The 12,910-nt window shown below is 38.2% G+C and overlaps 1 protein-coding gene across 3 annotated transcripts in view; it reads right to left on the bottom strand.

Annotated features, from left to right (window-relative positions):
* Window positions 1–421: 421 nt before the first annotated feature.
* Window positions 422–12,910, bottom strand: part of LOC127657774 (semaphorin-6D-like) — a 187,503-nt gene continuing 175,014 nt past the window's right edge. For all 3 annotated transcript variants that reach the window (XM_052146672.1, XM_052146671.1, XM_052146673.1), the window contains one exon: window positions 422–4,356. In XM_052146672.1, the coding sequence (XP_052002632.1) occupies window positions 3,080–4,356 (1,277 nt within the window). In that variant the 3' untranslated portion in view covers window positions 422–3,079. The remainder of the gene's footprint in view (window positions 4,357–12,910) is intronic.

The raw sequence follows: 12,910 nt of genomic DNA, 5'->3' as shown, positions 1-12,910 counted from the left end.
CAAGGAATAAGTAGGGAGTGCAATCAGTGTGAAGCAGGTGGAATGAGTGAGTAAATCATTGGCACGATCAGCGCCTCTCTGGGAACGATCAGCGTTCCCATGGAAACACTGATCATGCGTGCTGGCTCCACCTGTGACACACAAGGGAGAAAGAAAAACAAACAGCCACGTGAGCCGGCACAGATGCCAGAACCTTGACAATTTATGTTAATGAATTGATTAATATAAGTACAAATACTTCACATAATGGGATAAGAGTATATTTAATAAGGTTAGCAAAAATATGTCAGCATAAAGGTAAAAAAATGCCACTGAAAATCAAATCTGAGAGGCAAATGTTGACCCTTAATAAAAAGTACATTAAAAAAAGGTTTTAAAATGATCTGAAACACAATCAGTAAAACAAAATTAATGTTATGATCTTTCATTTATTTGTTATAAGGAAAATACAACAGTATCCATAAAAGCAGAGGTGGAGAATCCATGGGGCTTCATCCAATAGTAATCATAACAGATCATTGAATCCTGGGTAACTCCAGGACTGTATTTACACTGTGCAATGACAGAAACCTCAATGGTTAAAGCAGATAAAACTGACACACAGTTCCTTTCCATCATAATATCTTTTGAAATTCAAAGAAACTACTCTTCATTTCTCCCAGTACCACTCGTTCCAGTCTCTTAAGATCTGGTTTGCCACTGTGTATGGAGCAGTGATTCAACCCTCAGTCCACTTTCCATCTGTTATGCATATGATGTGGTAGCCATCATTTAAAATGCGACATTGCATTTGGTTTTGTGAGGGGCAAAAGAGCACATAGTACGCAGTTACAGGCGGCCAATTTAAAAAATTCATTCAACTGTACATGATAAAACTGTATTTCAGACCAGCACCAAGAATTAAAGCAAAAGCAGACACATCATAGTGACTTAAGACAGACTGACAAAAGAGATGAAGATGACATTGAGCAGAGGAACAGAGCTACTCTGCCAGACTGAAGTACTGGGAAAAGCAAAGGGAGATATGTGTTTGAACTACAGCCAACAGATATGGTCTCTGCATGCCCCCCCCCACACACACAGAAGTTTCTTCTCCAAACACAGTGCCTAAGTCTTCCTCTCACCATTAAACATAAGATCTGAAGATATGTTTCAGTATAGAAGTTCATGTATCTCACATCTCAAAACAAACCCTTCAGTGTGGGCAGGAGTTCAATCCTAATGTCAACTTCAATGCATCAAGAATACTGAACGAGAAAGAAAAAACAAGAAAGCAAGCAAGCAAGAATGCAATCAAGAAAGCAAAAAAGCAAGCAAGCAAGCAAGAAAGAAAGAAAGAAAAGAAAGAAATTAAAACTGCAGATGCTGATCCAAAATGCAAAAGCCTCACACAGTCTGGGGATATAAAAAGTATCTAGAAATATATATCTACAATAGCTATGACATATACAGACAATCAAGCTAAAAAGAAAAATACAAATATTAAAAATAAAATGATAATGACGGCCACTTAGCCCTCTTTTTATGACCTCTTCACTGCCGCCACCCCCCTTAACACATCATATTAAATAAGGCACAAATTTTACACAAACAATTAAAATTTGCCTAGTTATTGTTCATCTATTTACACAAAACAGTTGTAGTTTTAATATTGATACAATGTTTGTTTTAACATACAACATATGATTAACTTATGTCAAGAGTTGGAGATCTGGGCTTTTTACACCGTGTCTTAGCCAGTTGTGACCCGACAAGTTTCCAGCAAAAAGTAATTTCTCTGTGCACCCTGAAAGTAAAAATTATGCACAATTACTGCCAATGAGAACATATCTAGTGTTTAAAATATAGTTGTGTGGAGCATTGCTTGTATGATCATTTGTAACTTTATCGCATCATATGTGGTTAAGACACAGCATAAGAGCACTTTTCTATAGGAGATTTTTTGGGATATTTCAACAAGTTAGAGTGTTGATTTAACATAGGAGGCAGAGGGTTAATACTGGAGCACCCCACACTGATTCTTGTTTATAAACAAAGAATACATTCTCCCTGGGTATATACACACACATATCCTTCATAACACTAGAATGATTCACCAAATTGGGGATTGAATGTTGTGATGTTCTCTAGCCTCTCGATTCTCTAGATAAGCATTCAAAAATCTGAATTTTTATTTGAGTTTGTGTCCTAGCTGCATTGCACTGGTGTGGTCAGGAGATTATTGCTTATAGATTTTACAGAAAACTTCACTGGTTGTGTAGGCATTTCAACTGCACATTTGCTTGCAAAATAAGGCTAAGGAACTACTTTTTGAGGGGCTCATCCATTTTGGTAATTTGGATACATACACAAGGCATGTATATGTACACAGATATGAACACGCACACAAACACACACACACACACACACATACATACATACATACATACATACATACATACATACATACATACATACATACATATACACATATGCAGTATGCAATATATATATATATGTATATATTAGATGATTGTGTGTATATATATATATATATATATATATATATATATATATATACACACACACACACACACACACACACACACACACACATACATGCATATATACAGTAGATGTTTCTAACTGGGATATTTACAGTTCATCAACTCTACATCAACAGAATACATAGCCAAAGCAAGAGAGATCAGAATATCAAACATGGTGTGTATGCTTGTTTGGATAAAAGTTCAGGTCCAGAACTTCAGTAATGCTTGTCTAGACAATCCAAAGTAATACTGTAAAGCCACACACTCATCACTGCGGCAGCCTACATCTAGGTGGGTGTGGACTCCCGTAGGTCCTCCCCTCCTATTGGCCAATAGCTGAGCAATACCAATATGGTACAAATATATTAATAAAACAGAGAAAAACAAGTCATTGTTCAAATGTCAAGTTGACAACACTGGCAGCCAATCTCTAGAGGATTTTCTTCTCATAAAGGCAGTTTATTAAACTTTCGATATCCTTTGTCAACATTCAATTCTGTCAGGTTGAGTAGCCATTTTACGAAAAACCACAGGCTTTTCTTCTCTGTTGTTCAGTAGTTGAACTTTCCTGCCTGGTTGACAGGTGAGCTGGCAGGGATAAACAGAGGTTTGGGAGGGACGTCGGGCTTGAGTGAGGCTGTCCGGCGGACGATAGCTCCACGGTGGACCTCCTGCTGCTCACCGTAGCTGTGCTGGCGCGTTAGATATCCGTTATGGATGAGCGGGTGCCTAGCATCACAACCCGAACTGGTGCCATTAGAGTTCATTCGGGAGAGCAGGAGGGGCTGATGGGAGCTCCGCTGGTTGAAGCTGTGTTGCCGTGGCACCACCCCACTGCTAGGCATCTTGGGTGTCGTTATTAGTGAGTGGCGTTGGGATGGGTGACGAGAAACTCTCTCCAAAGTTGACTGGTGATGGGAAGGAATCTCAGGTGGGACGTCCATGCGACGCGTGAGACTGTCTCGAGGCAATGTGGAGGAACTGTAATATGGTGCGGACTCTGTTTCTGGGATTTGTGGCTGTACACGGTTTGCAAACGCCATCTGACCACCATTGGCTGACATGGAGGAGGTGAGGACAGTGGGACTTTTGCCAGTGGCCACGTTGATTTCGTGGATGTGTTTCAGAAGTTCATCGAGCGAGGTGACATCCACAATCTTGTGCGGATAACAGTGATACGACTGACTCGCCACACGCTCTGCATTGTGGACTTTGCGTTCCTCAAGGTGCATTGAACCACCTAGTACCTGTCCATTGGAGAGTCCATGGGAGAAGGGGAAGATCTGATGCTGGATACCAGAAGTGGGCCGAGAAGCACCCATGTTATGGGATTTTGGCTCTTTTGCATTATTGCAGTTTTGATTCTTCTCCCATTGGTTCTTGAATGCCTTCATGCTCTTGATTGGAAGGTCTGGCGTTGAATCTGGTGTGGGCAAGCCAGAGAGTTCTGCAGAGTGGTGATGATGTGGGTGAATGAGCTCCGTCATGGCAGCATGGTGGGCATTTATACTGTGAGCCTGCTCTTTTCCATTGGCAAAGAATGAGTTGTAGAGTTTGGGTGAAGACACCTCCAGCTTCTCATCTTTGCTATGACTCTCCAACAAGCCGTTGAGCTTGGCCAGGCTGCGCAGGGATAAAGCATGTGGGATTGGTGCTTCTGGGTCTTTCGATAGCCTCTTGGTCTTGTTAATGTTGTGGTTGCAATAACAAGAAATGAGGAAACCGGAGAGGAAAGCGCCCAAGACAAACGCCACCAAAACACATGCAATCAGCAGAGTGTAGTGAACACTGTGGTTGGACTTATCTACCTCAGGGGGTCGGCGCACTCCTGCAGAGAGAGAGAGAAAGATAAGTGTACTGTTAAGACACAGCGAGGTGCCAGTGAGGTTAGCTTTTAACAGTGTGAGAGAAGAACAGAGTTCAGTAGAGTTCTGTTTACACTTGAATCTGCTTACAAACAAAGCTGAGCTCTAGATGCAGGGCTGTTCTGAATCAATCTGAAAATGCTTGTTGATACAGCATCAAATAATGGTAGAGACTCGTGAACAATTGCTAATGATCTTGTAGAGAGCTAAGTGGTTTTCTCATTAACTGCAGTCTCAAGAGTTGCAGAGGTTTGTGCTTGAATCACAGCTGATTTTTGCTGTTCCACAGTGAGCTATATGTGGCATTAAGTTGGTACAACGATGACATGGAGATGTTTCAGTTGAGCGCAAATTAGAATAAAAGCACAGACCACCTTACGGCTTTAATGAGCTAAGGGTAGAGGGGATTTGGATACCATGTTCACACACGATAATTAAAAACTCCCACTGCCATCTGCACTGTCAGTTCTTCCTTATTTTTTCACTTACATTATTTATTTAACTTTTTAAGAGAAGCAGTAAATGGAAAAAAAAAAAAAAAAAAAAACAAATCGGCTGATGTCTTTCAGTGCAGGTTAGAGGTATGAGGAGTGTTATTTTCACAACGAGGTCTGAATTCTCAGTTGCTTTGGTAAGAAAGAGTCTGCTAAGCATGTTTGTGAATGTCAATGGTTTAAGTAAGGAAAAATGTAGTCAGACTGGTCATTATTGCAAAACAAATCCAGCGTGATCAGGTCCCAAACATGAAGTGTTTATTATACAGCTACTTATGAAATAAATGGTAACACTTTACATTAAGGTTGTATTTGTTAATTTTAGTTAATACAATTAGTTAACAAACTAACAATGAACAATAATCTTACAGCATCTCTGTTTGTCAATGCATTATGAACTAATATTAACAATGAACAAAAGTATATTTAGAAATTAACATTTATCAAGGTTAATAATTTATGTAAAAACTATTACATTTGCTTGACAAAGCCAATATACTGTTGTTCTACAGATTTGGTTTAGTGTTTTTCCAAAATCCCTAAAACAATACCAAAATTAGCTACATCAAGCTACATCCACCAAACTTGGCACAGACCTTCAGACTGTTCTGACTCGGGTTTCTTTGACTTCTCTAACTGATCAGAATTGCGTTTTTTGTACAGCGGGAAAAAAAAGAAAATTGGGTGTGTTATAATACCCAGTAAGAGTCCTCCGGCAGAAGCATTTTTAGACATCATAGGAGTGCTGTCAATGTGAAAGATGTTCCAAAAGGTAGGTATCTGAATTATGGTGTCTCTTAAGATATCTTTGAAAAAACGAAATCAAAGTTGGCGGACGAAGCGTGCAAAATTTACATTATAAATATACTGAGTATCGATAAATAACAGTTTATATGACACAAAACCAACTATTTTACCCAAAATGTGTTTGTGTGCTGTGTGTATTTAGGCTCATGAGAGGATCGCATTGTTGCTTTTGTGTCTCCTATATTGAAATCTGTTGCAAGTCTAGTCTCCAGTGTGCTGTGCATGAGGAGCACTATTTGAATGATGTGTGGAGCTGCCACCTATGTTGCACATTCCAAATCGATCTCTTATGAGGCATCATTTTTTTAAGGGTGCTGCCATAGAGGACAGCTGCCTATGTAGGAGACAGCGAGGCAGCTCACTAAGTTTTGGAACAGAAGCATGGAATGTTCAAACCTGCCTGCCGGCCTGCATGCATGCATGCGGCTGGCTGGCGGTTTGTCTTTCTGTAATGTCTATTTAATTATCAATGTTCAAAACTAGTTTAAACTTTCAGAATATTTTGCCATGGGTAAGGGCCGTTCTTTGGTGCATCTCAAAGCGGAGTATAACTGCTTTGAACTTGGCTCATCCGATCATAATTCTGGGTCGGAACTATCACTTTCATAATTTAATTTAGTGGTTATTATACATACATTTTTCACTGCAGATTTGCAAATTGACCAGAATCAGAATCAAGCATTCCAGAGAGCTGTGTACTAACGAATTTTAAAATAAAAATGCTAAAATAAAAGGAAGATAAAAGCGACAGTTGACTCCTGGCATCTCTTAAATGTTCATATTGATAAGGAATACTTCAGATATCTGTGGGGGCACCAAGTACAATCGGATACAGATTTATAACACCTTTATCCTAGCAAGGGAAAATATTTAAACTGAGACATTGGTGAGAAAAGAAAACTGCAGAAAGCCAAAACTAAACATAGCTAAAGAGGATATGTAGCATTATCTGTTTAGGACTTTTGGCAAGGCCAGCAAAGCCTCACTGCCTTTGAAAGCTCTATTTCAGTGAACAGCAATGCCAAACGCAATGTGGGAGGACCACCGCTAGTGAGCTATCGAATTAGAGAGAGAGAGACTCTATTGTGCTTTTTCTAGCTGCTGCAAGCAAAAAATACAACTATGAATGCATAATAACTTTGTGAGAAAAACAAGGATAATCTTCCTCCAGGCATCAATACAAACACATTAGCAGAGCAGCAACTGTGCTTTGCTAGCTACAGAATGAGGAAAGAGTCTCGGCAGCTCAATTCTCTCTTGAAAATATGTTTCTCACCAACTGTTTATTGATTCAAACCAGGATGGGTTATAGCCAAGTAAACTTTTGAAAGTGCAACCCCAGCACGCACACATCATTTTCCCTCCATCATACAGAATATTTATAGGAAGCACTTTGCGTTTTTGTTCTCATAGGATGAAGGTTTTAAAGCATCATAACTGATATGTTTAATGTGTGCATACAACCACAAACTAAACTAGTAATAGACTTGCCAGAGTTTGCCTCTCTCTCTTGTAAGAAATAGCAGGCCTGTGCCCAAACAAACTGCAAAGGAAAAATGGAAGGGGCCCTCTATTTTTCTCTGACTCATCTGTCTGCGAGTCTATAAACTGTGGTCTTAGGACCCTGGGAAGGACCGAGGGCCGGCATATGCTACGTGATGGATGACTCACATACACACGTCCACTGTCACAACAGGTTTGCAGTCCTCTTCTGTGACTCAAGCTACACATTAATATATTCTGGTCCCCACACACTGACAAACACACTACACAAATAGGACGTTTAATCTTTATATCAACCATCTGATGCATGATGCCAACAATATCATGAAATGTAATTTTTATACATTTAGGGAGTGATGTGATATACAAACCATCATGGGTGATGATATTTGACCCTTACACATAATTCTACTCTAAATCTATTTATGTCAGTGTTTTTTGACAACATAAATTTAACACAGCTGTTTTTTTTTGGGGGTGTTACATTGTTTATTTCAAAACAAGAGTAAATACGATATATTTTAAACAATATATTTTAGAAATAATTCAAGATATAGTTTGCCAGTGTGATTTAATAATGCATCACATGCATCAGAGGGTTATTTTCCAAATACCAAAGTAAAACACCAGGCTGCATACATGCTAACTAAATTGCAGTTTATGCACACTAACAAAGGAAAACGAGTTTTCACTGACACAAAAACTACACTACATAAATGACCGCCCAGATAAAGTGCTCCCATCTATATGGTTGACTTTGTAATTGGGTCAGTTAATTTCAGGGCCATGCAAACAAGATGATCATCAGTGTTCTTCCAAAAAAAAAAAAAAAAAAAAAACTCTCTCTCTCTCTCTTAAAGTAAGCATAAATGTGTGAAGAGGGGCAGGCATGATACGGACAGACCTCACTTTGTCGAAAGAAAGAGAGGAAGAGGGTAGGAAATAGAGGACAATCTTTGGAAAAGCAAAGAAATAGAAAGAAAGAACATTGTAAAACCTAATTAGTTGACCTTACTTAGATTAAGGCAATCGGTTTGCTTGCTATTTCTAAGTAAACATACTCCTTTGTCTCAAATTAACTAAATTATTCAAGTACAGTTAACTAGTTACAAGTAAACCTTACTCATCCGAGATTAAAGTATCTTTGTTTTTATTTAATTATTTAAATTTAGGCATTTCACTTCTTATACAGTATAAGGGAAATTGTCACTGTAATCTAGGTTAGCCTTATGGCACATTGGATAGTACTCAGTACTTCTTAGTGCAAATAAATCTGCACAATTTTTTTTATAGTAGAGGCAAATGACATAAAATGAACAGGCTCCAACTTCACCAGAGGTAAATCTAGTCGCCCTTATGGTGACTTTACAAAAATCACAACTATCAACCAGCTACAACAAAACAACAAGAATAATCAAAAGAATTAAACCAATATTTTTCTTTAATAACAATGATTATATTTCTCCATAAATTCCATTGTTTTGACCAAAAATACATAATTACTTCAAGTGCAAGGTCTTATGGGTATTCTACACAGCTGAAATTTTGTATTTGATCATTTTGAGTAGAAAAAAAAAAGAAAGAAAGGAAGCTGATAGAGTTGTGAAGAAGAAAAACCTATAGGAGGTGGAAAGGAAGGTTCTATCACACTCTTTTGGTTGAGTGAGGGATTGTGTAGGCCTCTGTCAAAATCCAGCAACTCCTTACTGACAGAGAGAGAAAGAAAGGATAGAGAGAATTGACGATGACTACTGTAAGAAAATATAATGACAGATTTATTGAGAAAGGAGAAGAGATAAAAAATGAACAAGATTGTATTGAAAGTAAGAGAGTGGGAGAGAAGAGGTTGATAGAGCGGGAGAAATGAGTGACAGATTTTCAGTGGTGCAAACTTGAAGTCTTTCAATCTTCCTTTTGGCTGTGTGAGGGATTGTGTAGGCCTCTGTCAAAACTCCAGTAACTCCTCCTCAAAGACTTGGAGAGTGGGTGAAAAAGACGTCCGTGAAAAGCAGAAGGGAAAACGTACGTTTAATTGAAAGCGGACTTGTGAGCAACCATTTAAATTTCAGATAAAATATAAGTGTGTGTGTGGTTTAGGACTGCCAATGTTTGGTTAACTTAAGACTCATTAAATATGCATAATGCTGTTCATTTTATTTTAATGCAGTTATGAAAACTTAATTCTGTTTTGTTGTCATCGAAGGACTGCTTATAATTGGGCAGCACAGATTACATATACACAAATAATCTCAAAAATCCAAATACATTATGGACCATAAATCCATATGGAAAAACTTTCTCAGACAAAGACCTTCTTAATGACATTATATAATTTATAAACTAAATTCAGTTGGGAACATTTGCTGAAGTCATTTGCAGTCTTTGCATGGCAAAATTTAATTATCAACAAAGCGCAACAAGTATGAAACATCACATATGAGTGATACACTGTTAATGAGAAGGCCACGGGAGAACTAATGTGGGCTAGTGGCAAAATATTTGATACATTATTACGCTTTCATTCCGTAAAGGGCTAGTTCACCCAAAAATAAAAATTCTGTCATTTACTCACCCTGTGCAAAATGACAGCCTCTGTCACCATTCATGTTAAGATAAAAATAGCAATCCAAGCTAATGGTGACTGAGACTAACATACTGCCAAAAATCTCAGACTATTCTCATTTTTAGGTGAATTATCCATTTAAAAGGTAAAAGGTATGATTTTTTAAATACTTTCTGTTATTTCACTTATGCCATTCATTGGTTGATCAATGAACCAATGAAAGACAGGGGGAGTGTTTCGGAAACTTGTTTTAAAAAAAGTCATTATTTTTGCAATTCTGTTTAAGGCTTCCTATAATCCTTTCACAGAAAAACACTTTATTTCTTCAAAGGTATTCTCAGTCTATCTTTCTCTCTCTGTGTGTGGCTGATTGCCTGTGAATAGGCTTGGGAATAGAACATTTTACAGACCATAAATTTGATATCACTGAATAGATCAGGCCCATTTGGTGATATCAGGCGTCAAAGAGCTTAAAGGTCTATTGTTGTTCAGTTTATGCGCTATTTCTCAGAACAAGGTGAGAAGAAAACAGCAACATCCTCAGGGAAAAAATCTACATAGATTGTAAGGCTCTTTTGTTTCTCTGTTTGGTTCGAGTCTGCTTTCTAGAAAGAGGCGGCTGTCTCTCTATTTATTAACTTCAAATATAAGGAGACTGGAATGTAAGTATATTGGCTATCACTCTTTGACTACGTTTACATAGACACCAGAAAGTGGCCTATTGCAAGAAAGCGGGTTATTGCGAGAAAACAGCGTTCTTGTTTACACAAGCTGCATTAGTGGCTTTATGTTTACTCCCCTATACATGCAGCTCGGTCTCCACAACATTTCCTAGTGAGACTTAAACAAACCTGTAAATAACAAACCAAGGTAGACATTGCTATTTTATTCTCTGTTGCATCGCTTTATTATCATATATTCCAGAGTTGTTGCTGTGTTTGTTTCCTTCACTTTCTGTTGCGGCCTGCAGCTGACCTGTTTCCCTCTTAGGTAAAACTCTGGGATTTCCCCATGGTACAAGCGCATATATGCGAACACAAGGGACAGTCGATATTTTACATTGGGGTGTACAAATCGGTATAGTTTATAGTGTTTGTGATTTTCCCACTGTACTCCCAGACTTCTTTCTCCTGTGTTGACTTGTTGTTGGGCTCCATCCTATGACGCTTGTTATCCTGATCTGTTCCACGCACTCTTCAAAGTCTTCCCATCAGAACAGCACTTATGCATTTACATGACTACTTTAAGCCATGTACTCTGAGAGAAACCTAGGTGTGTTAAATAATTTAAGTGGTGTAAGCAAATCAGTGTTCTAGTTTATGTGACATTTCAGAATGCCACTTTCTGCAAATACCTTGGAATAAACCATTTTTAAGTGCATTTTAACATGGTGATTGGGTTCTGTGTTCACAACTTTAGGATTAGTTGTGTAAGGCTCCAGTTTTTTGTGCATTTAATGGTCTTGATTAACCAGTTAACTCTAGCATGTTTGCTCTGATGTGAATTAGGAAATGGTGTCATAAAAAACCTTTCTGGAAAGTGCCATGTAATGTTCAGAGGCTTTTAAACATGGGAAATTTTATAAAGCTTTAAATTAAATGTCTTCCTCTAACGGGATGGAGAATTAGCAGCCTGCAGTATTATAAATGATTGTCTGTGGGGTCTCTACAAATTCACTGCTGAACAATATTGCACTGTCGGCAGGGCCTTTTGGAGTCTAATTCGGAGCACTCTGTATCTAGTCCGACCTAATTAAATACCAAGAAATAACAAATTAATTCAGTCTAAAGGTGACTGACATCCTCTAATCTCCACACAGGAGTACAAAATGTTCATCTCGAAAACTAAACAAGGATGAGTATAACTTCACCTCATGATGGAATAAAATAAAATTGCCAATATGAGCAGCAGGCACACCGTGAATAGCAAACAAAGGTAAATAATTGAGGGTGCCTGGAGTAGGAAATAAGAAAATGGGGGAAATGATTTCTTTAAATGGATCTGAATTTCAGCGCAGTGCTCCTGTGATCTAAATATGATATATGATAGGGTCTGTGTGAAGGAGTCTCATTCTATGAGATTGTCTTTTATTTAAGAATGGCATTGGAAGGGATTTCTGGTAAAAATTAATATTCATACTTAAATCTATTATGTCCCATTCAAATGACTGGCGTCAGGTCTTCAATGCACCACTCAACACATGCGTCATATGGCGCTTTGACTGGCACGTCAAAAAAGGTTGCATATAGCATTACAGAATGAACGATTTAACTACAGTCCTTGAAATTCTTTTAAAACATTGCAGAAATATAAAGATTCATCAAACATGTTTTTTATTCTTTAAAATATTATGATATGCCTTGAACATTGTGATGTACAACTCGACATATTTAGATACACAAAGGATCAGACTCCTCCCATTTGTTTCTGAGTTTCGCGTCGGCGCCTCCCATGTAACGATAGCTCATACGAATTGTTTGATAAACACTGACAGCACTTAGAGAAATCAACCGCAAGAGGGGTCAGTTGTTTTAAATTTTAAGCACTACATTACGATGCTTAACTTGCGCAGAGCTGTGTAGCTTTATGCTCCATAGAGTTCAACATAAATCACGTGGAAAGGGACTTTAGAATCCACAGAACAACAGAAATCAATTCAATTGACAATTTATTCAGTACATATTTAAACGTCATGCATCATTTGATACATCATGCACTGATAGCTCAATTTAGCAGGTTTCTGATAGAAAAGCCATTCTTCTCTTCAGCAGACTGAAGACGCGCTTTCAAACAAGGGACGTTAGATTCATGCAGCAGATTCACGCAAACTTTTTTTACACATTACACAAGCAGATAGGGAAACAAATGCGAAAAATTAAGAAGAAGCCAGTGCTGGTTCAGCTCAGGATTCTACAAACCTCCAGAATGCAAAAAAAAAAAAAAAAAACAAAAACATGCAGTACTAGCTACAGCCTCATTCTGAAGCCTGAGTTCACGGTGAGACAACATTCCATTTACACTTTTTCTAGTTCTAGGATCTTTATTCCCTGCACAAAATTCTAGAACTCGATTTGGGAAAAAACAAGGCAGCAGAGAGTTCTAGAACTCTTTAAGGCTGTAATCTTCCAGTCTGTATACAGAGCTCAGGCT

This window comes from Xyrauchen texanus, chromosome 17 (assembly GCF_025860055.1).
Source record: "Xyrauchen texanus isolate HMW12.3.18 chromosome 17, RBS_HiC_50CHRs, whole genome shotgun sequence".
Classification (NCBI taxonomy): Eukaryota; Metazoa; Chordata; class Actinopteri; order Cypriniformes; family Catostomidae; genus Xyrauchen; species Xyrauchen texanus.
Note: the sequence above shows the minus strand (reverse complement) of the source record. Positions and strands in the feature narration are given on the sequence as shown.